We start from the raw sequence: 26,150 nt of genomic DNA on the forward strand, positions 1-26,150 counted from the left end.
ACACTTTTTTTGTCAACTGGATTCTCCCAGGTAGAAAGTTCACAGATTGATCAGTTTGCCGTAATTTTTGTGTGCTAAGAGAGTGGGCACTCTCTCTGCTGACATTATATCAAGAAATAGTCAGTGGTTTCGTCAGTGACCATGTGAACTGTTCAAGAGGCTACTGTATATTCCATCCTGAAAAAAACTAAATTCACTGTACCATACCAATGAACGCAGTAGGACATTGCTAAACATAACCTCACAATTGAACATTATAAGCTTAAAAATGGCACCATCTGTGGCTGTTGTATTCAGTACATTTGAATTTACAGGTTTAATGTCTCATAACAGAATATTGAAGACCTTCATATGTTTTTCTTTCTTTATGTCTAGACCAGAAAGGACTTGCAAGGACTTGCAAGGTAACAAAGAACTTGTTTTCTTACAGAAGGCAGATAAACAAGATTGTTGCCACACATTCACAACAGAGGTGAAAGGATTTTTCTTGCAATGGAAGCTAGGCAGTGGGGGAGAATTTTTTTTTTAATTGGCCTAATTTGTGCTAACTTTTAAAATGCAGCTTGCGCATCACATTACATCAAAAAAAAATGCATTTCCAGGTAGGAGTATGCAGTGACATCAGTAACTTCCCCTCTGGCCTCATATAAAAAGCATGTGCAGATACCGATCACATCAGTTCTCACACTTAACACAACGAGGTGAAGTTGTTAAGGAACAGAGAAAGACAACGCTGCAGTATGATGAAGTTCGTGTTGGCCCTTGTCCTGTTGCATTTCTGCTCCAGTTACAATGTAAACCGAGATTTGAATAATGAGATGATAACAAACCTGGATAAACTCAACCAACTCTGCAAAGGCAACAACGTCAATATCACATCAGTAAGTATAATGCTTTAATATTATCACACTTGCTGCTTACCATGGCTTCCCTGTCATGTGTTTCAATGACTGCTAATGTCACAATCTGACACTTAAAATATCCAGTGCTTAATAAATTAATTTAATTAATTTTCTGTCCTTATAGCCAGTGGTGCATATACCAAAGATGAATAAGAGCACACATCCGGTAAGTATTGCATCTCTTCAAGACTGGAATCTGAATGGTCTAGACCAAGTTTGATTGTTCTTCTTTTTACGTGGAGCTTATTTCACGATGATACATGACTTTTGTATGACGCGATAGCCTGACTAGGCCTTGTCATTTTTCCATTGTAGTCTTCCTGTGTGAATGTCTTTGCCACGACACTGAAGCGCCTTCTTGACAATGTGACGGTACCCAAACAGAATGAGACTATTCTTGTAGAACTCAAGGCAAACCTGCAGGCTCTGTTCCAACCAGTCAACCAATCAAAGGTTAGCCAACAATGTGTGATTTGAAGTATGATACTGAGTTCTTACTGTCTACTTTGTGACCACTGCATCAGTAGTGGTATCCAGATGAGATATAATCCCAAACCCTCTCTGTTTCTCTTCCAGATTCCTCCCAAATGCCCAATGGTGCGGAAAAACACACGTCTGCTCGGCATATACCCTTTTCAATCATACATTAATTTCCTCATGACACTGAACAAGAGGAAAAGATGAAGACTACGGTTTACCGTTTCATGTAGGGCTGCTACAGTTGTTACTGATTAGAGTAATTTTAATTGAATGTATTTGATAGACATTTGTAAGCAGTTTCCAATTCAGAAACTTGAGAAAAAATGCCATTTATGTATTTATCAGTATTATTTATGGTTATTTAGTTCACGATGTCCTTATTTATTTATTTATTTTTATTTATTTATTTGCATACAACTGTGGATTTCCTCTGACATTTCTAACAATGTATTCAGCCAATTGTACGGCACAAAAGTCATAATCACAATGTGAAAAAACCTGCTGCTGTCGTCAAATAAATCAACCACTTTCATTATTCGCTCTCGCTGAGTATTGTAATTCCTTCACTGCTACGTTTAAAGAACCAATGTTACGCTATTTGCATAGAAAGAGCTAATTTGAATCACTGTCTCTTTTATCTATTCTACCCATCTGGAGAGCAATGTGACATGTTTACATGCCAGCCACACAAAAAAGAAGACACACGTGAACTCAGTTGAACCTGCAGAGATATGCACGACTGACAAACATGCACGCAGCAGCAGCAGCAGCAGCAGCAGAGAGAGGGCAGAGGTTTTCTAACATTTTGGTTCCAAAAACAGCCCGTTTTGCTCTCAGCTGTCTTACTCATAGCCCTTGTGTGTCTTGTGGGTGGCTGGTTACCTGTCGTTCCACATCAGACAAAAAAACACTAAGGGGTTTTGTCATGACTTGACCGGCTGCACGGGAGATTTTTAAAGCTGTGTCGGCGGAAGTCTCCATGAGAGCATGTCATGATTGACAGACTTTGTGAAAAGCGTCTGCAGTTGAGGTTTGCTCTACCTGTTCTCATATAGCTTCGTCTGAAGGAAGCAAGTTACTACGTTACATTGTTTGGGAAAATTAAACCAGAGGAATTGACAATCAGCATGTTTGAGAAACCCTAATCATAGTAATAATCTTTATGGTATACGCAGCAGCGGCTGTCTCTGTGTGGGATGAGAGCCTTTTTAACGGCACCGTATACACGAGTTAGAGGAGCAGCAGCTGCACCATTTTGAATTTGATCACTCCATGAAATGGGCATTAGGGCTGGGCGATATGCAGAAAATCAAATATCACGATATTTTTGACCAAATAGCTCGATATCGATACCGCAACGATATTGTAGTGTTGACTATTGCTGCTTTCACAAAATATTTACACAATGAGATTTTTCTTAAATAATCATCAGTAATGTGGATATAATGACTAAGTGGGTAAAGGGAAATAATAGAACAGTTACAACAGTCTGGTAAGTTCAGAAAATGACATCACTTTACTGTAATGTAGCCTTTAAAACCAGGAAAAGACAACACCTACGTATGCCATATTACGATATCAGGATATCCAAAATCTAAGACGATATCTAGTCTCATATCACTTTATCGATATAATATTGATATATTGCCCAGCTCTAATGGGCATCATCATCTATTCACATGGTAACGGCCCCTGCAGGGCCCCTTGGTGTCACTTAAACGCTCTGGGAGTCCCGTTGTGAATTCAAACAATAACAAACGTCACTTGGTTAGGTTTAGGAAAAGATCACGGTTTGGGTTAAAATTAGGGCTTCACAATATATCGTTTTTTTTTTTTTTTTTTTTTTTAATCGTCGTCGCAATATCAACTGGCCCCAATTCACACATTGCGAAAGGCTGCGACATATGGTGAAAGACACACACATAAACACACACTTTTTGTGTTAGATGAAAGAAAATATCGGTAGCCTTTTATATTCAATTCAATGTTCAATTTGTTCAATAAAAGAAGGTTGGTAATAATTCCCTTTCATTTGTTTTAAACTCAACAAGCAGTTTTTAGAGCAGAGTTTTGTGTGTAATCACCGACCTCTCTGGTTGCTCTCTCAGACTCCCCATCTGTCCAAATCTTGTGTTAATGTTGGAACGGTCGAGTTTACTGCTCGGCTTTCCTGCTCAACACACTTTTTTTTCTCAAGAAAAAACATTGAATTTTATTGTCATCGACTTTCCTGTTTATATCCATTCATTGTTTTGTCTATAAAAGGTCAGAAAAAGAAAAACAATGTACAGCAAAACTTCCAAGAAACCATGGTGACTGTCGATCGAAGACTACAAGATATTCAGTTTACTATAACTGGCCAAAAAAAATGTCAAAGACATAACTGTTGAATGCAGAACCTTTTTGCTTGAAAATCTTTTACTGAACGACAACTTGTGTCCTCTATTTCTTTGGAATCAATACTTGAAAAGCTAAAATGACATCTTAAATATTGAGTAAAAAACATCTAGGTATTACTACTTTGTCATCATTTAATAAAATGTCCCACGATCATATTACAAATGTAGGGTTTACTGTCAGAGTTGTTTATTGTTGTATAATTTGGATTAAGGAATACAGAACAGAGGCAGAGGTACGGTAGAGAAATGGAAAAAGGAAAATTCATTTTGGGTAACATACAGTATGTTCTTTTCTTATTCCATTATCACTCCTCGAGTCCCATGGCTTGAATCCACCTATTAAACGTCTTATAGTGTGGGTGCTTGGGAAGGAAAAGGGTAAAAGCTGTTTCTTTTTTCCTCCTGTCAGAACTACTTACATCACTGTAAGGTGACAGCTGGCATGTCACGATTGTTTCTGCATCCCATGATGCTCTGCATGCAATATACCAGCTTGAACTGACTAAACCTACTATGTGCATGTTGACAGACAATGCCAGGATTTATATATATACATATTTTACAAGCAGTGCAGATAGAAATGGGGACTGTGGCTGAAGGTGACATTGATCTGCACAGGAAAACTGCCACGGGTCAACGAAGAATGTGTTGTTCAATTTTTAATCTTCTGTCTGGGCATAAATCACTTTTTTTTATTAAATCTCATTATAATCCTGCATAGAAGTAAAATCCTTCAAAAAAATAAAATGGGAGTGGGTGGGGGGTTATTTCCCTGCAGCTTGATTTCCCTCTCTGACGCAATTATTCTCTTTCTCCATCAGGTGGCCTCAGCGACCCACTGGCCGCGCATGTTTGGCCCCATGTCCTGATTCAGTTTGAACAACTGCCCCTTAAATGAGTTAAAGTAACACCCCAGTGCAGATTTAACTGGGTCAAATTAAGAGAAAGCACAGCTGGTAACAGGTGGGTTTAAAACCCCTAAACTGTGCACAAGAGGCGACTCATGACGCGCCAGGTGTTGCCTGCAGCTGTATATCGTGCTGTACACTATAATTGTGCAGTAGGCTATAGCGGGATTGGTCGCGGTCACGTCTCATTCCTATGTACTTCACTTTCTCTTGAATGGGACAACGTCAGAGCGCCGGTGTGAGGCTAAAGCCGCAGGAGCGCACCGTTTTATTTGGGGGGAATTTGGCCGCAGACGCGAGGAGAGGCTGAAGGAGGACGCAGCCGGAGCGGTGATGGCTGAGTGACATTTGAGTACTATGTGTGTCTGTGTGTCTGCCTGTTGTTTTATTTATTAGCGGTCAGCGACGTGGAGCCCGTCGGGGATATAATGGGACAGTTCCCTGGTTTGTTTTTGTCGGACATGGAGGCTGGGCGCCCTTTTGGATTGACTTTACGCTGTGAAGTTGTCACTGAAGCGATGGGACGTTTATTTTTTGAAATATAAAATCATGCTACAGCTGACCGCGTCTCCCTGACTAAGAGGTGAGTATGATGATTAAGATAGATATTTTTGGGTATGCACGTGGGAAGGTGTGACTCTTGATTGGTCATGCCGTAATAATGACAATGCGCTCATGGGGGGAAATCCCTATTTATTCCGTTTGAAATCCGATCATTAACATGACAATACCCAATATATTTGGCTATGACACACACATGTAAGGTACCTATAATTAGAACTTATATAAACAAGAAATCAAAATCAATTACTTTAGCCCATTTTGCATTTTCATGACAAGAACTATTAAATAAATACAGATATATCCAACGTTGTATAATGTATTTCTTTAAATCCACAGGGCTGCTGATGACTTTAGTAAGCAAGAAGAGGATTCCTAACATTACAGCAGTTTGGGACCTACAAACTGGGCAGACGGAGGAGCTCATGACAATCAATACACTGAGAAATTAAGTTAGCACTACCCTTTCAGCTCATCAGCACAAATTATGTCAAATCTAATTTACAAAGCCAGGGAGCAAATGTTCCGCCCAGAGAGGGTTTGCCTCGAACGTCTCATCCCTTGTCGTTTATCAGAAGATACAATGATGGAGATTGTTTGCGAGGCTGAAGCACAGGAGCCTCCTAGATTCTGATCCTGTGGGTGTAATGTAGCAAGACTCTCCAGCATGACTTAAATGAACTCTCCCCAGCCCTCACACGTCCAGGGATGGCGCTCTTGAACCTCACAACAGTAATCGACAATGGGTTTTTGGATGAGGCGCCGTCGGGCCGCGTCCTAACTGGCTGTTTCCTTTCGCTGCTCATCCTCACCACCTTGCTGGGAAACACGCTCGTTTGTGCCGCCGTCACCAAGTTTCGTCACCTGCGCTCCAAAGTGACCAACTTTTTTGTGATCTCACTGGCCGTGTCAGACCTCTTGGTTGCCATCTTGGTGATGCCGTGGAAAGCGGTGACGGAGATCGTCGGGTTCTGGCCGTTCGGCTCTTTCTGTGACACCTGGGTGGCTTTCGACATTATGTGCTCCACCGCGTCTATTTTGAACCTTTGTGTGATAAGCCTGGACCGCTACTGGGCCATCTCCAGCCCCTTTCGCTATGAGAGGAAGATGACACCCCGAGTGGCCTTTGTGATGATCAGCGTGGCCTGGACGCTGTCTGTGCTCATTTCCTTCATCCCGGTGCAGCTCAACTGGCACAAGGCCCAAACTAAATCTTACACCCCTCTCACAGGGTCCTCTGGCTCTTCAGGTTCCAATGCTACATCTTACAGCACCCCGGAGAACTGTGACTCAAGCCTGAACAGGACCTACGCCATCTCCACCTCTCTCATAAGCTTTTACATCCCTGTGGCCATCATGGTGGCCACCTACACCCAGATATACCGCATTGCCCACAGACAGATCAGGAGGATCTCTGCCCTGGAGCGGGCGGCCGAAAGTGCCAAGAACAGGCACGACAGCATTTGCGGAGGCTCCAGCATCGCAGAGTCCGAGAGCTCTTTCAAAATGACGTTCAACAGGGAGACCAAGGTGCTGAAGACGCTGTCGGTCATCATGGGGGTGTTTGTGTGCTGCTGGCTCCCGTTCTTCGTCCTCAACTGCATGGTGCCCTTCTGCGAGCAGTCGAGCGGAGGGAAGGCTTTCCCCTGCATCAGCCCCACCACGTTTGACGTGTTTGTGTGGTTCGGCTGGGCTAATTCCTCCCTCAACCCCATCATCTATGCCTTCAATGCAGATTTCCGCAAGGCCTTCTCCATCCTGCTGGGCTGCCACAGACTGTATCCAGGAGGCCACAACATAGAGGAGGTCAGTCTAAACAAGAAATGACTCATGACTTCTCTCATAGCACTGACTCATCCTTAATGCTAAGAGTCCCAGCGTTCCCGTAGAGGCCGGTCTGATCGACGAGGATGCTGCTCTCTGTGCTGACTCTTAGTGTGACTGAAGGATACGGTGACCCCACATGTACCCGTGTTTGCGTTCGGGCGAGTGGCGCCGTCCGTGCGCCGACTGTCAGAGTGAGCTTGCCGTGCTCATCGTGGCCGCTGCACTGTCTTCAAGCGGAAGACGCTCCTGAAAGAAGGAGAGGGGGGCTTGGGGATTGAGACAAAGACTCTCCGCTGTTGTGCCGGGGAGCTGGGAGTGCAGCGGTGCTGACCCGCCCCTGGGATAGATAATCCCATGACTGGGCAGCACACACCCTAATGCTGTCAGACACCGCTCTCTTCAATACCATCACACACACATACACAAACACAAACGCTGTCAAAACATGCTCCTCCAAATTCAGTGTAAATGCAGCACCCAGCATGCACTCTACGACAAATTACATGACAGCACACGGAAATACTGTTACTCATTACGTTCACATCCTGTGCTCTGCAAGGAGTCCAGCGTTAAAGCGTCAAACCAAATCATGTTTCTGCGTAGATGAGCACCTAGGTAAAGTACATCCACATGTGACTTAATATTAAAGCAAGAATGAAAGCAGATTTGATTTTACATCCGGCTTAATCCATGAATGTGGGGATTTAAAAGGGAAGTGGACACTTATGTGATCCGGATTTCTTTTGGAAGTGAAGGTACACAGAATCAAATCATTACTAACTTGAAACCAAATTTACTCAACAGACACCTCGTAAATTATTTGTTTCACTGCTTGAAAGTGTTTTATGGATGAGTGTCTCATTTTACTTTGTGTCCTGATTTTTTTCCTAAACAACAGCTGATGACCTTATTTAGGGAGAAGGCAAGACCGTAACAAAGGATTTGACTATTGTGCTTATTTAGGAGCTGATAAAGAATTGCAATCGACTGAATTATGTTTGGATAAATCAGTTTTATTTAGTTTGTTAAAGTGAATTATTAAAGGATAATCTTAGCATGAAACATGGGTCTTATTTTTCTAGGTTTGTCAGTCATTCCTATCAGTAATGATAACACTGTACTCACTAAAGTCATTGCTGACATCAGGGCACACTGATATCATCACGAAACACGAGCAGCCAGACAATCAGACCAGTTGAAAACCAGCCCACAGTATAGCCAGATTATTGAAGCCACTATACAAGTGAGCACACGTAAAATGTCACGAATATTCTTGATAGCACAAGCAAACTGTGTATCGTGCACTAGGGCTGTCACCAAGTTAGAAAAAATTAGAACTAACACATAATTAGTTTTAATTCATCCGAAAACGCGACCTAATGTTAAACCATGTTGTGCCTCACTTGAGCGACAAGCTAAGGTTACTGCAATGAGGGCAAGAGGACATGCAATGGACGACCATTGGAGGAAATACAATACTGCCTGTTGCACTTATACACCGCAAATTTTGATTTCAAACACATAATTACAGATTCAATGTTTTTTAACTTCCCAGTTTTGGACGGTAGTTCGAATTTAAAGTACAAAGTGACTGCCGTAGTCCACACAACTTAATTAAGTGAAGTACGTCGAAGCTGAATGGGGAAGTCGGTCTGTAAACTGAGAGCTGAGGGTTTGTGTCAGATTATCTGACCGCCTGTCCCTTTAAAGTTTTAGTAGTAATTTGGGACCTATTATCTGTCTTGCTTGACTTCTTGGCGTGCCTGGCAACCTCACAGTGACGACCAGACTCCAGGAAGTCACTGCGCCCGGTCAAGTAATAGTCCCACACGTAACCCTAAGTATTTTTTTGCCTAAACCTTCCTCCACCGCGGCGCTGCGGAGGAGAGTCTGGTGAGTCCACACAGCATTCCGGGATGAGAGAAAATCGTGCTCTGGATTATTGGCATTTCTTTAAACCAATCACAGTCGTCTTGGGCGGCGCTAAGCGCCCTACGCCTCGGGAAGGAACTTGTTTTGGTGGAACCTTTTAACAGCCTATGGGTGGAACATGTGTACGTTCAAAAGTTGTTTTAGTTTAGTTGATTTACCCTGCAGAGATCTGAGGAAAAAAATCGACCGGAGTTTCAACTGCCAACACAAAGGTAGCCCAAGGCAACGAATATCTGGCCTAAATGAGTGAAATCCGGCAGAATTTCCGTCGGCAAACAGAGCAATCCCGAAAGTGGAACGTCGATCGACATATTTTAACACTTCAGATCAATCAAATAACATATAACAAGTAAATTAGTGAGCTTTAGAGTTGCTGGTTTATTTTATTTTTTTTACCAAGGAAGAATACACAAGAATTGTCCTATGAAGTGAAGCATTGGTGGACTATGAAGAACAGGGTACATTGTCATCAACTGTTACCTCTAATTTGGTGTACTGTATTTTGTTATAGTGCTAACTTGCGTCATTAGTTAGCTACAGTGAGCATTCATGACACAAACAAAAGCTGTAGGTGTTTGTACTTGGCTAAAAACAATCTTTTTCTGCAGTTGTTATAGAGGTCTGACGAATGAATACTTGTCGTTATGCTACATTCATACTAGTATAAGTGTCTGCTTCAGCCATTTGGAAATCTCCAATGCACAGCTTAATAAAAGTGTGTGTCCAATTCCGTGAAGTCCACTGTGTGGTGTATGTATGTATGTATGTGTGCCTGGCTGTACAACTTTGACCTCCACAAATCAAACATCCTGAAGCACATTTCACACCAGAGTCTAAAGGGTAAAACTTAACGGGACCAGCTGTGTCTCACATCCAAAATTTCACTCTTGCATAACTCTGGTGTTCATGTGTCTGTTCTGTCGGGTGATGTTTTGCCATCATTAGCAAAGTGAAAAGCCCAATCTGAAGTCGTGAATAGCAATATATATAGCAGAGCAACCACTTTTGCCACCTACTATCCTAACTTTTGGCATTGTTTCATTCATTCATTGCACTTAAGCGGTTTTTCACCCTCAAGTGATAGAGTGAACTCTTGCGACATACATTTCAGTCACAGCTTGAACGAGTAAAAGTTGACTGTAAATGTCAGGTTTTTAGTCATTTTGTACATCAAGGATGCACCTGTCACGTAAACTTACACACCCTAATTTATTCAGATGCTTGAATGGGAGTGAGAGGGAGAGCAGTTAAGTGACGTGTGATGGATTTTATTTTTGTGACTCAGTTCAGTTCACACATTCCCTCTGACATCTGCCAGCTAATTCTTAAATGATAAATTAAATCAAAATCCAAGTTGATTTGGAAGTAAGCTTTTGTTTACCAAAGCTAATGAATATCTCTGTAGTGCCCTGTCTTCAATAATCACGGATGAATTTTAAGCGTCTACCATGTAACCATGTCTTTTCACATAAACACTTTAAAGTGATTACATGTCATGAACCACTCTCATTAAATAGCACGTCTCAAAAGATTTAGAGGACAGATGATGTTAATCAAATTAACGTCAACGCTCATCGGAAAACTGAAAAAGTATAAATACCGTGATGATAACTCTTTCTGTCTCGCACAAACACACAAACGCAGAGTTGTCCTTTAAAGCCCACTTTCTCTGGGCCCCGGACTGTCCTTGCCTCTGTGAAACCTCCTCAAGCGTGCCACAGGAAGGGAACAGCAATTAATTTGACTGACATCATTCAGAGTGATGGCTGAGGTGGCGACAAGACAGGGTGTGTGTGTGTATATGTGTGTGTGAGGGTGTTTATGTGTGTGTCGCAGCGGTACCATCACCTGCTCCAGTGCGTTATCCAGAGGCAACCGCAAACAGAGAATTTGTTTGCTGTCGCTATCTTTTTGTTACAGCGGAGCTCGTCAGATTCTCAAAGCGATACTGTCTTTTTAGATTGGCACGTCGGTGAAGCGATGTTAGACGTGGCAACTTCAGATGATGCTAATGACTGGCCCTGGGGAGATGATTTACTGAGACAGGGAGGAGAGAGAAAGAAAGGGGCAAGACAGAGTCTTATGTAAGTAGCAAGCAATGGCTATTTAAAAAGGAGACTCAAAGGATGCTCTGTAAATATCACATAACCCACAAGTATCAACCAAAGTCAGACTGCTGTCACATCCATAATGAAGTAGCCTCTGTGCTCGCATGCTGATTGCTTGCAGGCATACCTGGATTTTTAATGTAGTTAATGATTTCTCAGTCGCCCTCCATCTTCAGTGGAGATCTTGGGGAATGAAGATGCAATTAAACAGTTTGTAATAATTATGTACAACTCTCCATTAAATGTGTATTATAATTGCGCTAGATCGTAATGCATTTTTAATACCTCACACAACACCAGAAATGAATGCACTTTGCTGTTGCTGTTTTTGTCCGTGTCTGCTCTATGTTCATTTTGAACCGATTGAGAAGGGAGAGATCAACCAGCACACATCCGGCCACTACTGCAACACCCACTCACCCGTCATTTGTGGGAAAACTGTTCATCTTTGTAAAATTGCTGAATGCATTTTGTAAACACATTTTTCATCCAGTGCTTCAAAAATAGACACGAGTTCGCCCTGCACATCTTTTGACCTTTAGTGTTCGTCCTTTGCGGCAATTCCCCTTCCTAGTTTACTCCCGCTCTTCATTTCTCTTTCTCATCACACCACTCCGCTCTCTTCCTCCACCCTCGCTCCGTTTACTGCTTGTGCTGGAGGCCGCTGGCAGTGCCGTGTTGCCATTCGTCACTCCAACTGGCTCCAGTGGAGAGGACAGGCCCTTTGACCCCACCACTGGGAAAGGAGCAAGGCAACGAGGGGAAAGAGAGAGGGCTCTTCAGAGAGCGGAGGGAAAAATACTTATTACAGAGGAAAGAGAGGGCTGGCACAACAAACGGGGACTTCCTGACTTTCAGCCCTTTCTCCACAAGTGAAAGGAATGTATTGGAATATACAGATGCATGGCGGATTAAAGGAAACGCAACAAACACTATTCTCCAAATTATATTTGGTGTTTTCATGACGGTGGCGGATAGAACACTGTCTCAAGAGTCGCTCCAAAAATTCCCCATATGGGTTAAAGGACAAATCCGGCGCAAAATGAACCTAGGGTTAATAACACGTGTACCGAGTCGACCGTTCTCTGGGATAGGTTTTCATGCTAATCGAATGTGACCAGTTTCAGCGCAAACCGCTAATTAGCTTATAACGCTAGTCGTCGGGGCAGAGGGTAAAGTAAAAAGAAATCACTATTTCTAGACCGCTAACAAGGCTCAAAATAGCACCCCACTTCCACGGTAGCATACTGAGGGTCCCTACATGTAAACCGAAGCATTGAGAACTTTGTAAGTGTTTATTACTGGTTACTTAGCATTCGTTGTTCGACTGGTCGTTACCCACAAGATGGCGCCAGCCTGTATACATGAATGGTACTGTCTTTATAAACTTCATCCTTTTAATAAACTGTCTGTACACTTACAAAGTTGTCAATGCTTCGGTTTACATGTAGGGAACCTCATAATGGATAAAAATAAAAATAGCGATTTCTTTTTAATTTACCCGTGCCCTGATGACAAGCGTTATAAGCTAATTAGCGGTTTACGCTAAAACTGGTCACATTCGATTAGCATGAAAACATATCCCAGAGAACGGTCGACTCGGTACACATGTGTTATTAACCCCTATGTTCATTTTGCGCCGGATTTGTCCTTTAACCCATATTCTAATGACTGTGATCGGATCATATGATTCACTTCATTTTCATCCTCATTGAGTATTCTGTAAATCCTTACAGAATACTCACTGAGGATGAAAAGGAAATCTGCATCCATTATGTTGCTTCACCTACTTAATCAGGCCTTTCCTTTAATTTGTCACCCATCTGTAGGTGGCAGGAAGTGAGAGTGAGTGAGAGCAAGAAATTATGCTGTTGCAAATAGAGGTAAAGGAGAAGCAACAGGCTTCCTTATGAGACGAACATAGCAACTGTTCAGAAAACATCCTCATTAATCCGCTTATCTAACTACCTCTTTCATCTGTTTTATTGTTTTATGTTTCTTTTGTTGCCCTCATAAACCTCAGCGTATCAATGTTGATGCTTAAATCATCTGAACTAAATATTAGAGAATATAATCCCTCATAAATTGATAGTTTCCATGCTGTGTCATGAAGTGACCTCTACTGGACATGGGCCCGAAAATGGAGATGAGTTGACCTGGGTCTTTGCTAAATTTGGCCTGATCAAATCCTCCAGAGAAATAAAGACAAATACAATGTGCCACATACAGTAGTTATTACACTCATCTCTGGCCTATCACAGACTGTCAATGTGGCCGAGTAGAAAACATAACTGAAGCATGCTAAAACAATCAAGTCAGTGAAAGCAGATCCAATTATACAATAAATAATAAGCCTGGTGCAAATGAGGCTGGCGGATGAATGGCGTTTTCAACGGGGGTGATGTCCACTCCAGCCGAACTCCGCAGCTTAGCTGGAGAGAGGTGCTGTCTGGCGGAGACGGCTCTGAGTGGAGATCATGCTATTTAATGATGCCAGTGTTAATGCTCACGCTGGTAGGATGCCCTTCGGGTGAATTGTGACGATGCGAATGCTAATCAGCTAGCTTGGGGAGGAGGGGGGGAGCAGATGTGTCTTATCTCTTTAAGAGCACAACTTCAGCAGCAGGAACTGACAGAGACAGAACAACAGAGTGGTTACTGACAACTATGCAGTGAAACTGAGATAGTTGTCCCTTCCACCTGGGCTTAAGATCTTGGGCGTCTGGCCCAAGTGTGTTAGTTAACAGTGCTGACCATGGGAGGATTGGAGCTGAGGCCACACCATGTGTGCCAATCGTTCTATGTTATGGTTCTATCTGTGGCTGGGTTTACAACACTTACAAAAAAAGGCATTATTGAATGAACAAACAAAGCATGTGACACATGGTGCTTCTTTGCATGGTTTCAGTTTTCAGTGGAACACCCACATGAGGTGGTGATTCATACAATTTCATAAGAATGTGTAAAATACAGAAAATACAGCTACTGTTGCTGGCTGAAGTTACTGTGGTCCACACCTTCATCTCTGACGATGTTTGGTTAGCTTTCTGTTTAGGGACTAAGATCTCCCTTAAGATCTTTTATTAGTTTGAAGTTATGATGACAGCCAACTGTGTCCCAGCCTCTTTGAAACAAACGTGTACATTTCTCCAGAGAGTTGTGGCTTAATTCTAAACTACATATTCATTTAAACAACGTTGTGTGTTCACACTGGAAAAGTAACAAAATGATGTCAATTCAAAGATGTCAATATGCATTCTAAATATGCTTGTGTTTTTTTTTAAGTGTGCTGCTGCTAGACACTACACTCCCACAATGCATTGCACAAAGGGAATTAGCCTTTCTCAGCTTTCATTAAATGTATGCAAACATTAGGCCTCTTTCACACTGGCTGCGTGGCGTGTCCTTTTTTATTTTGGCTCCCATGTTAACAGGTTAGCGCTTGCACACTGCCTGCGTGACACGCACGTCTCAGGCGCGGCGAAAACGCGTGCATGCTAGAAATAGAACTGACGCCTATTTTTCACGCGACACGCAAGCACGGTGGAAGCGTTTCCAGGCAAAATAGAATACGAAAAGATGTTTATATGTCATTTTGAAACGAATACATTTAATAGATTACATTTTGATGTTTGAAAGTCTCTAGGTTTTGATATAAATGCAGATATAAATGTAATTTAAAAAAATTATAAATAATTATTGATTTTCAAATATTGCACCTGTCAATACCAAACAAAATATTCTGTAGCCTATTTTGCTGTCAATACTGCCGACGTTGTCTTTGCTGTAATCAAATCAGTATATATTTATGTTTAACATGGTACTTCATTTTATCAATGGGAAACATAAATGTGTCCAGACAAGGCTAGCAGCAGAAGCAGCAGCAGTGTGTCAGACACGTTTCTGGTGCGCAAAGACATAGAAAAATCCACGCAACTGACACGCAACTGACACGCAACAGAAACGCCATGCAGCCAGTGTGAAAGAGGCTTTAGGCTATTTTAACAAAAAACCTCTTTCTGCCAAAATTGATTGATTGTTTTCAGCCTCTCAACTATGGAGATTTCCCACTTTTCTCTGTTTTATATCATATTAAACTGACCATCTTGGACTTTAAGAAACTGGGATGGACATTTATTTACTATTTTCTGACATTTTACAAGGATTAATCAAGAACATAATTGGCAGATTAATACATAATGAAAATAATCTTTAGTTGCAGCCCTAGACAGATGGTAACAAAATAAAATATGTACTGATATGGTAAATCACTGATTAAAAGTGATGGCAGGCTGGTTTAAACATCTGGAATTATAGCCCGGGAGAATATAAAAGCCAGGCATATTTTTTCAGGTTCTGCTGAAAAACACCTCACTGAATAGCTTGAAAAAGTACTTTTGGCAGTTTAAAAAACCCTCTAAAACAGCAGATTTACAAAGTTGACTGTTTCTTAGAAGGCCAAGATGCTGCCATAGTTTGGACTTTATAGGTTTAGCAAAGCATTAACATCATATCTCCGGATTGCTTTCCTTGTCTGCAATGCGGGACACTTTAAAATGCGGCATTTGTACTTCTCAGTGTTGCTGACTGAGAGGGTCTTATTGAAGAACAAACTCAAAGTGCTTGGAGATGATGCGAGTACAGAGCCCCGTTACACAAAGAAATATGTACACCAGTGTGAGGTGCTTTAATATTTTAAAGCCTTTTCAAACAGACTGTTGCTGGAGCCAAAGTGACTCTTTCTATTAGTCTTGATGCAGGCAGAATTGACGTGTGGTGCACTGAATGACTCATTACCCCAGTAACAAAATAGTGAACAAAGAACAAGACATGGCCAAAGAGGAGAGTCGGGACAACACAGCTTCACTCAGATGATCCAGGAATAGAAACACCTCAAACATTCATTATCGCAGCAGCAGTAGCAGCAGCAGCAGCAGCAGCAGCAGGGTGGTGCTGTGGCTGTACATTGTTCTCCTGTTTATTCAATTCCATAGGAGGGAAGCAGTCAGCAGACACAATCTGGTCTATTTTAGGAACGGACTTGTCAAACGGCAGCACAGCAGGAGCCTCTTTTACCCTCTGGAAAGTTCAGATGGGACCACACGAGCCCGAGCAGACGCAAACATGCTCACAGGCGTACACAGACACACACACACACACACACACACAAACACACCAGAGACACAGCTGGGAGACTGTGGGAACAAGCATTTTGGATCCTTAATTTGGCTGTAGCCAGAGAACAAAAAACACCTCTGTTTCTGCCACATAACGGATTAATTGCACGTCACACTCCAACCATTGGGGGAAAAAAAAATAAATTAAAAAAAACAGGCCTTTCCTCTCACCTTCAGTGACAACATTAAGAGAGAAACTTAAGACAGGAGAGGACAGCTTCTATGAGGCCTCCACCTGACTGAGTGCTACTTTATTTGATTTTAATTAAAAGCTGTTGGGTTACTAACAACCAGAAGAGCCCACTACTTATAACAACCATCTGCCCTCACAGTTCCACAGCTGACCAAATGCTGCTGTGACCTGTATAACCTGCTGTAAGCCACGTTAGGGCTAACTGTACATGTAACTATGGAACATGACTCCCATAGGAAACATCTCTTTTTTTCCTGCTGCTCCTCCACACCGAGGCCAAAGGTCAGGTTCAGTTACAGAACAGCCTCCTTGCGGCTGGCCGGGATTCGGGGTGTGTGTGTGTGTGTGTGTGTGTGTGTGTGTGCGTGTGTGTCAAGGACACCACAGCGAGGTGGATGCTTGGGGGCTTGAATCCAGTTCTCTGTGCGCTCACTACACCCCCCTCATGCCATATTACTCTGTGTGACAGCTCCAGTTTATGGCTGGAAGGACTTTCTAGGAAAGTTTATTCAGCAGCAGTCTTCTTATCAGTGGACAGATCTATAGCTGTCTTACTCATCAGTGTCTGATTGCAGGATTACGCAATTCATCCTGTGATTAAAACGCCAAGCTCCACTCATCTAAAGAGGTCCTTACGAGCTTCACCTCGGGTTCTTTTGCCTTCTATTTACACCTCATAGTGTGGCAGCACATTACAATATTGAACTGCTTTGATTATCTCTGACTTTATAAGCAAATACACTCATGGCCCTTAGACATATATATGGGGGTGTACAAGGAATACATGTTCAACTGTAGGGTTTACGTCAACACTGGGGAGACCAGTAGTGCTGGACAGGAAGTGGAGATGGATGTTTTTTTTCTGAGGAAAATGTTAATCTTCTTTAATTGCCCCATCTGGAAGTCTGCTCCCCTGCTTAGCCCACCTTCTGTTCATCAAAAATTCAATATGTGACCAGACAGGAGGGGGTGGGTGTCAAGCCTGCTTTGCTGAATTACATGCTATGGAAGACCAGCTAAATAAAAAGGCATATTTGCATGTATGTATTTGCATGTGTACATGTGAATAGAAAATGTAAACTATTAGCAAACACATCTCTCACAGTCCTATCAGGATGTTTTGTCAAAGCATCAAGCTGGATTGTAAAGTCTGTTAAATTCAAATAAAGCCAACAGGCTTATCTTTACAGCTTTTATCCAACACAGAAAAGACAAACAGTGGCCGGGTTGGATCAGTGGTTAGAGCAGGCGCACATATACTGAGAGGTTTATGCCTCAACGCAGAGGTCCAGGGTTCAAATCCGACCTGTGACAATTTCCTGCATGTCTTCCCACTCTCTCTCTCCCCTTTCTCACCTAGCTGTCCTGTCGAATATTAAAGGCAGAAAAGCCCAAAAAGAATCTATAAAGAAAAGATGAACATCTTCAATGATGGTGAACTATACAACTTCAAATTGCAGCTTGACGATTCCATTTTCTCAAACAAAAACGGGACCATGCGGACAGCTTTAAGCGGAGCCTCTGCGGAGGGTGACAACACAGTCGCTCTGTGCCATATTTACCATAACTCAGATTTCAGTGTTTAGAACATCTGTGGAATTTAATCCCCCATCGCATGCTTCTGTGCGAATCGCTCTGGGTGTATCTGGGTGAATATCTCATGTCGGCGAGTGTGGTTATGAAGTTACCAATAACGTGCTGGAGGGCTAGATCTCCTTCAGTACAATAGAGGCCACGGGGGTGGGGGGGGGTGGATTGATGACTCACATGATCTCAGGAGACGGGAGCGGACGCACGGATCTGTAAAGAGCCACGGACGACAACGACGCCAACAGATGGCACCGCTCTGAAAAGGCTCGAACACGGGGGCACAAACCTCCCAAGGGGCGATGTATGGATGTCACAGCAGGATGCTAATGATATGGAGTGTCCTCTCTGGAAGAGTCACCTTTAGAACATAAAAAAAAAAGGTCTAATCTTAAACTTAGGCTAAAAAAAATCTGGAGACAAGAGGACAGTATGTACCGGATGTACAGGACTATGAACGATTTTGTCATGCTGTTCTTTAGCCTCAGAGGTCAATAGCAGTGCTGAGCCCGGAAGTGTTCATCTCAGGCCTTCAAAAGAGCATCAGAGCTCCACAGAAGCAGAAATACAATCATGTCAGCGCATACAATACCAGGCTGCTGCTGCTTTGTAAGGGCTGAGAACAGGTTTCCTACAATAACTGGGAATTAAAAAAAAATAATCCACAGGGGTTGAGTTAGAGAAAGAGACAGAAAAACAAAAAAGCCTTAAACATTAGAAGTAATACAACAAAAATAAATAATAATAATAATAATACCATCCTGGAGTGTGTTCTTCTACCTCTTGTTGCCATCAGTGCTCCCAATCTTAAAAAAAAAACAAACAGCCATAACCCCAGAGAAAGCTTGCTGTCTTATAACCTCAAAGCTAAAGCTTTTTAGGTGTGCGCCTTTATGTTTAAATAGGTCATGTCGTTTGGCCGACCCGACTGACGGAAACATTTCTTGAAAACCGGTTGAAAGAACTAAACAAAAGACAGAAACTGCTTGAGGTGGGATTACTCTGAGAACGATGTCTGCCTCTGTGTGTGTGTTTGAGTGTGTTTGTGCGTTTTTTTAAGCATGCATGTTTCAGTTGAGATATTCTCCCTGTAAGGAATCTGTCAACTTGTTACTGTGTCTAGGCTTGTCTCCACATGGTTCACAGCAAAGTCATGAAGGTTGACTGGGTGCCTAACTATAGACTGTACATGATCTTTTAGATGCGGAAGTAAAAATGTGTTACACGCTACAAAGATTTAAAAAAAGAAAATACTAAAAAGTAGGATGATTAACAAATATAAAAACGGGGCATGAATGGCAATGTGTATATGAATGGGAGTGCCTTTTGTTTTGTTTATTTTTATTTTTGCACATATGTGTGATAATATGTATATAAATACAGAAATTAATAATACATTTCATATAAATTCATAATATCCTAAAGGACCTAAGAATAAAAAATAGAATAAAATAGAATGTAAAAAGGGTAGGTGTAAAAAGCAAATGCTTCAACCTATACCTTTTCGATCAGTATTGATCAGAAACGAGTTAAGATGACACTGCATGAACTAAGGTGATTGAAATAAACTAAATCTATCTATCAATCTATCTATATTATGTTTGTTAATAGTCTACCTGGTATGCAACATGAAATATAAGGACTCAAAATGAAATTGAGAAATGTGTTCAGAGATGCACAGCCTGAAAATCCACAGCAAATGTGGAGAATAGAGCAGGGGTTGTTGGGGGAAACACACCTGCTCCGCAGCTTTGAAGACGAGATGAAAGCATGTCCTCTAATTACAGCACTCCGAACAACACAAATGCCAATGCTTCGCTCCTCTGGCCTATGAGGTGTGCCCCCTACCGCTTTATTTATTTTTTTGTTTGTCATGTCTCACATTACTGCCTCCCTTGTGCGAAGGGATCCTCAAATGTGTGTGTGTGTGTGTTTTTCCACTGTGCGATGAAGCGCCTACTCTATCTCAGCGTTGTTCCTGCGTGCGGGGAGATGCTGAAATGTTCCTCCAAATCTCAGTTTTGTCTAACAGGCTGGGACAGGGGAGGAGAGGGGCAGCGAAAAACCCCAAACTGGCTCTTCCCCTTCTTTTAACACAATGGCTCTGACTGCTTTGTTTTTGCCCTGAACACTTTTTTTTTTTTTACGATTAAACGGATTCAGAAATTGTGTGAGGCCATGTTTAATCAGATGCCAGTGTGATCAGAAAGCTGCATACTATTGTGAATATCTGCATTCATCACAATGAAGAGAGAACAGAGAGAGCTACACAATATTGCACTGCACTTATTCTCAATAACATCCAATCCCATTCTCAATCTAAGCAGAAGTGATGCAACACTGCTTTGCAATGATGCATATATAAGGACCCAAATGCTTCTGTCCCCGCAACACTCGACTCTAGTAATCCCCATACTCGTGCCATTTACCACCGGCACAATGGAACAACACATACGAGTTTCATCTTTTATTCACTCGGGCACTCATGATGAATTAAACAGACATTATCTTAGAGCCTGTAACATGTAAATCTCTATCTAAGACAATATGTTGTTACCTTAAGTGTTCGGGAACTATCTTGTAAATGCTGAGAATAAGTCTGTTAATATGTGGTGGCCAGGACTGAATGGCCTTAATTGTTGAAAACAGTGAGAGGCAACAGATGGGAAGCTGCTACACCTAGTGGATTCAAGACAGAACTGCAAGAACTTTAGGTATTAGTCATACAAGGCGTATGACTAATTATAGCTCTTTAAAATATATCTATAAGTTATGAATAGAAAAAGTCTGTCTGATAGTGTCGCCTGGTTACAGTGTAAGAAATGGAGGGGAAAAAACACAGTCCTCAATCTAAGTATTCTTAGGTCATTTTAGTACAAAATCTCCTCTTTGGTTAGTTAAGGAGCAAGAAAACACTGTCCAGGCAGACAAAAAGAGAGAATTTCGGACTAAAGTGACATTTGGGAGAATACACATGCACTTGATTTGTCTAATGGAATGACTCATAATATCATCGGCTGAATTTTACAAAAGCATTTTTTGCACAGACCGAGGACTGTGGGTTTTGTTCCCCATCTCTAACAAGGGAATCAAGTTAGAAGAAGGAATCTCTTCACAGCCAGTATGGAGAGGAGAAATGATGACAGTGACCAACAAAAATGATTCAAATTACATATGGGCATGTACGTATTGTATTAAGATAGTCTTGAACAATTTTAACCTATCCTTAAAGCATATATATATATATATATATATATATATATATTTCCTCTGGACCCCTTGCTCTCTTGATTGAGGATTATCTCAGTCAGTATACTTAATAACTTCTCAAAGCATATTTTCAAAAAACTAATATAATTCTTTGTCAGACTGGCATTTCTATTTTGATTTCTTTTGTGTTTTTTTTTTAATGTTTTTACTCATTAAAAGACCCAACCACTCTTTCTTTATCCGACGTCTGTGGCTGTGATAATTTCTTCCGCTAAGGTTTCACATTGTAAACATGTGAAACTGGAGGCCGGGGTTATTGGGCAATCAAAGCCATTAAGACCTCACTATCAGCTTAATGCCGGGTTTAATTTCAAAATGGAGGGGAGCAAATGGACTGTGAAATATGTGCTAATGGTAACAAGCATTACACAGAGCGAGAGAGAGAGAGAGAGAGAGAGAGAGAGTGCAACCCAACAATGCATTGTGCTGTTATCACTGAGTCTTATAATTTCACTGAGCTTTGGAGTCAGAATTCAGGGACAATTTAACCGCAGACCGCAAAGGGTCTGGTATAATGTGTAACAAAGTTCATTTAAAGTATACAGTTCAAAAATACAGCTCACATCGAAGGAATACATCTCAACCTCTGTGATGTCCAAGAGCAAATGTGAAAACACATTTGCAATTAAGGCAATCTGAGATGTGCCATTTGCAGAAAACATAAATTTTTGTAGACCTAATTTCACATGGAAACACCTCACGTGGGCCACCCACTTGAACATCCACCCACACAATACATACAGTGGATCCCAACGTATTCATACATGTGACAGACCATACAGTACTATATAAAGTATACGGAAATTCGACATAAAGTTTCAAAAGGATACCAACGCACTTTGACTTTAACGTCCAGATGTTGTTTAAGCTCGTCCAGATGTTGTTTAAGCTCCTTTGTTTAAGCTGCAAAGTTTAGGTTGTTCCACACAACTGTTATCTCATTTTTTCAAAGTGAGTCAGCGTGTTAAGTGTGTTTGAGACTGATGCACTGTGATTAGGCCCACATGATTTACTGTCATAGTATGGACAACTTATCAGCTTACATACATATATTTATTTTTTATGACTTAAGAGGCTCTAAACTCAAAAATGGTCTGTTTTTCATACTTTCTAAAGCAATATATGCAAACTAAGGTAGGAGAGGCAGAAAAAAAAAACACCAATCTGCACACTGCAATGATCCGAGCCGTTGCTTCTGTCCAGGTTGGAACTAAACCCTAAAAATCCAGTGGGCTGTATTGATCTTATTTTACAGAATACATTTTGTCATGTCACAAAAAGGAGAAGAAAACGTGTCCGAGTTATTGTTTGTGTTAACAGTTAACACCTGTGCTTAAGTCAAAATGTCTGCTGTAAAAAATGTAAGATCGGAAGATTGGAAATGACGGTTGATGTTGGGATGTCCTTCCAAAGGTTATTCATAACACTAAATGTCCAAAAAAAAAAAAAAAAAAAAAAAAAAAAGTAATTGCAATAATGTGAGAGGATGAGAGACCTCAGAATATCAGTCCGTACTCGAAAATTGCGTATACATCAGATATCAAACATGTCTGATCGCCACGGAGATCCGCTCATGAGGATTCCTGGCATCGTCAGCGTGGCGATTTGTGGAAGAAACATAGCTCCCAAGAACCAGAGAGCATTGCGCTAGATGTGGAGTACACACATGAGGAGGCAGCTGGAAGTGAGAAGCAGAAGGGCCAGCAGATTCAACTGGAGAGCTGAAACAACCATTAAAGGTTGTGTATCACTAGACCGCTGCCTTTGAGCAAGGTTAGAGGTCGCTCAGCAGGTGTACAAGGAGATCAACAAGAGAACACAACCCAGGGTTAACTACAAGTTTTAATCTCATGTTAAACAAATTCAATATATACTTTTAAATATTAGATATGCACCATGATATAAATGAAGGGCTGTCAATTTTTAAGATTATTTTTTTGGGGGGCTTTTCCCTTTATTATATAGTGACTGTGAATAGATAGGAAAAGGGGGAAAGAGATGGGGGATGACACGCAGCAGGTCGGATTCAAACCCGCGCCGCTGCAGGACTCAGCCTGCATGGGGCGAACGCTCTTACTGGGTGAGCTTGAGGCCGCCCCAATTAATCGCAATTTTATTGAAATCACAATATGGACTAGTGCAATATCCAAATCGCAGAGGGGCGCAATATTTGTTAAAGGCAAAATAGTTCTCAAAACCATTCTAAAATAAAGTATTGTGGTGCTGCAGAGACGTCCCGGCCTACAAATCGTACCCTACAGACTAAAGAAAAAAATCTTTGTTTGGTACAGATCCTCAAAAAAAAAAAAAAAAAAAAGTCACACTTCAATCGTTATTTTTTTATATATATTTCAATGAAAATGAGAATTATGACACAAAAATGATCATTCCCTCCAATATCGTGAATCATATCGCAATATCAGTCAAAATAATCGCAATTTGATATTTTCCTCATATCGTGCAGCCCAAATTGGGCATGCTTTGGCTTTAAAGCATGCCTGCACTTCACCAAGTCGGAAATGTCATTCTCCATTTGTCGCTTCTTATTATTCTGAGAGCAGTATTACATACAATATCCCTGCATATTCAAGGCTAACAAGTGAAAATTTGACTGCCAATGCTGGATTAATCCAGGGAATACAGGAAGAGTAGAAAAAACAAAAATCAAAAAGGCTACAATAAATACAATCTGGTATCAATATTCCATTCATTATCAGTGAACCCTGCTGAATCAGCAAAAACTGATCTTGATGCCATATCCTTGTAAAAGGACATTTATAAATTCTCCGTGTAACTCAAGACCAGTTAACATCACAAAGCTTCAGCTCCACTTCAGGACCGTAATCAAGTCTTTTATAAGGTGCATGACTTCACGATACACTCGTCCTCTTTTTCTACACACATCCATGTCGCGTTGTCTGTATAATGCTGCTTCCCCTCAGGAGAGGTGGAACAGGCTGTGGCCGACCTGTGAGGCGTACATGACCAGATGTGCAGCGGGGGAAATGGGGCTGCGGCCATATGAGCAGCCCAGTCCGTAAAGTGCTGCTGATCCAGCCTGCAGGTTAACACTAAGGGGAAAACCTAAGGACGGGAAGCCAGGGTGGAATACAGCTTTGGGCCCAATGCCAGCCGCTATTTTGAGTTTCTCCACCTCGGCCTCCTGAAGCCTCTTGGCTTTAGCTCGCCGGTTCTGGAACCAGATCTTGACCTGGGTCTCGGACAGCGACAGGGAAGAGGAGAACTCGGCCCGCTCGGAGATGGACAAGTACTGCTTCTGACGGAACTTTCTCTCCAGGGCCAGGAGCTGCGTGCTGGTGAAGGGAGTGCGAGGCTTGCGGTTGGTTTTGTGCTTCCTCAAGGAGCACACTGCTGGACTGAGCTGCCCTAGAGGACATGGGGAAGATGTGAGGCTGACATTTGGCGGACTTAGATGAAACTATAGTATACTATTTCATTGATTTAATATCCAAATAACTGAATAAGGGCTGGAAATATGAGTTGATTGGCCGAAAATGACTTGACAATTTAGATTTTTTTGATTATGGACCAATTGATTTATCAAGGAGAAGTGCAAAACCTTTCTGTTTGATGCTATTTTCCATTTGATGTCACTGTAAACTGATTACCTTTTGGGTTTTGGACAGTTGATTATCACCTCACCTCATTAACCTCTGAGGAATTGTGATGGCCATTTGTCATTATTTTATGAATTATTTAAATTAAATGATTGCCAAGTGCAGCCCTAAAACAGACAAAAACCAAAAGTGAGAGAAAACACTTAAATATTTAGAATTACACTTATTCATAAATACTAGAATTTATAAAAGAAAAATGTCTTTCCTAAGCTATTCCTTTACTTAGACTGATTCTGAATATCAATCTATTTAGTAGACTTACCTCTCCATAAATGTAGCAGTTATGAAGTTTTCATATCTAAAAACATACAAGATTGGATCCTTCCTTGGCGTTATTTAAGGCACCAAAAGACGATTAAACGTTAAACCATTATATAGGCTAAGCCATTACTTAACAGTAAATCCGTATTCATAAATCTTTCCAGACATTACCCCGGGTCACTTACGGGGTGGCGTTGACATCTCAATGGGGCTGGACATCCAGGACGCACGGCCGCCTCGTTCCAAAGGCTCTGATTTGATAGATACCAATTGTCGGGAAAACACATCCGGCCTGTGCGGCCGTTCATCGTGCAAAGAGGATTTCCCATCTGCTGTCAGCGGCCTCCTGTCCGACATCAGCGCGTCCACGCTGAAGGGCAGACGGGACACCTGCGCCGCGCGCTTCTCCGGCCGCGGGGCTTCTACATCCTCGTCTGTTGAAAACTCGTCTCTACAGTCTCCAGGGGAATGCAGGCTTTCTTTCTTTCTTTCCATTATTATTATTTTTTTTTTTTTTTAGGGCCGTGATCGATATCTAATCCAGAAATCGCCTACCCTTTGTTGTCACGGAGTGCAAACATGCAGCGTCCACACGATGAGAAATTCGGAGTTAAGTGGTTACACAAAGTTGACAAAAGTTGTGCTGGGGAGAAAAAAACTTTGGGAGGTTCTTGGGAATTTCACTCAGAGCCCGGGGCTGAGGGGGGGGAGAGACTTGTGATTGGACGGCGCGCTTGGGTCTCTTGGACGGGATCCCTGTGGTGCCACACCCCCCTACTAGACAGCAGGTCAGCTGCACATCAGCCTCATTTAGCAGTAATTATGCAGGGAGAAGATTGTTTCCCAGTTCCACAACAGCTCACACGGCTTTAATCAGAATTACTGACCGCGTCAGGCCGTATTTTAG

The 26,150-nt window shown here is 41.8% G+C and overlaps 2 protein-coding genes across 2 annotated transcripts; one reads left to right on the forward strand and one right to left on the reverse strand.

Annotated features, from left to right (window-relative positions):
• Nucleotides 1-5,802: 5,802 nt before the first annotated feature.
• drd1a (dopamine receptor D1a) lies at nt 5,803-7,259 on the forward strand. Its single transcript, XM_028589783.1, has one exon. It carries the CDS (start codon nt 5,959-5,961, stop codon nt 7,075-7,077), a length of 1,119 nt encoding a protein of 372 aa, XP_028445584.1. The 5' UTR covers nt 5,803-5,958; the 3' UTR covers nt 7,078-7,259.
• A 16,482-nt stretch (nt 7,260-23,741) lies between these two features.
• LOC114563034 (homeobox protein MSX-2-like) lies at nt 23,742-25,913 on the reverse strand. The gene is made up of 2 exons (XM_028589800.1): nt 25,429-25,913; nt 23,742-24,731 (listed from the first exon to the last, which is right to left on the reverse strand). Exons 1-2 carry the CDS (start codon nt 25,736-25,738, stop codon nt 24,283-24,285), a joined length of 759 nt encoding a protein of 252 aa, XP_028445601.1. The 5' UTR covers nt 25,739-25,913; the 3' UTR covers nt 23,742-24,282.
• Nucleotides 25,914-26,150: the final 237 nt, after the last annotated feature.

The sequence above is a fragment of the Perca flavescens genome, chromosome 10 (genome assembly GCF_004354835.1).
Source record: "Perca flavescens isolate YP-PL-M2 chromosome 10, PFLA_1.0, whole genome shotgun sequence".
NCBI lineage: Eukaryota > Metazoa > Chordata > Actinopteri > Perciformes > Percidae > Perca > Perca flavescens.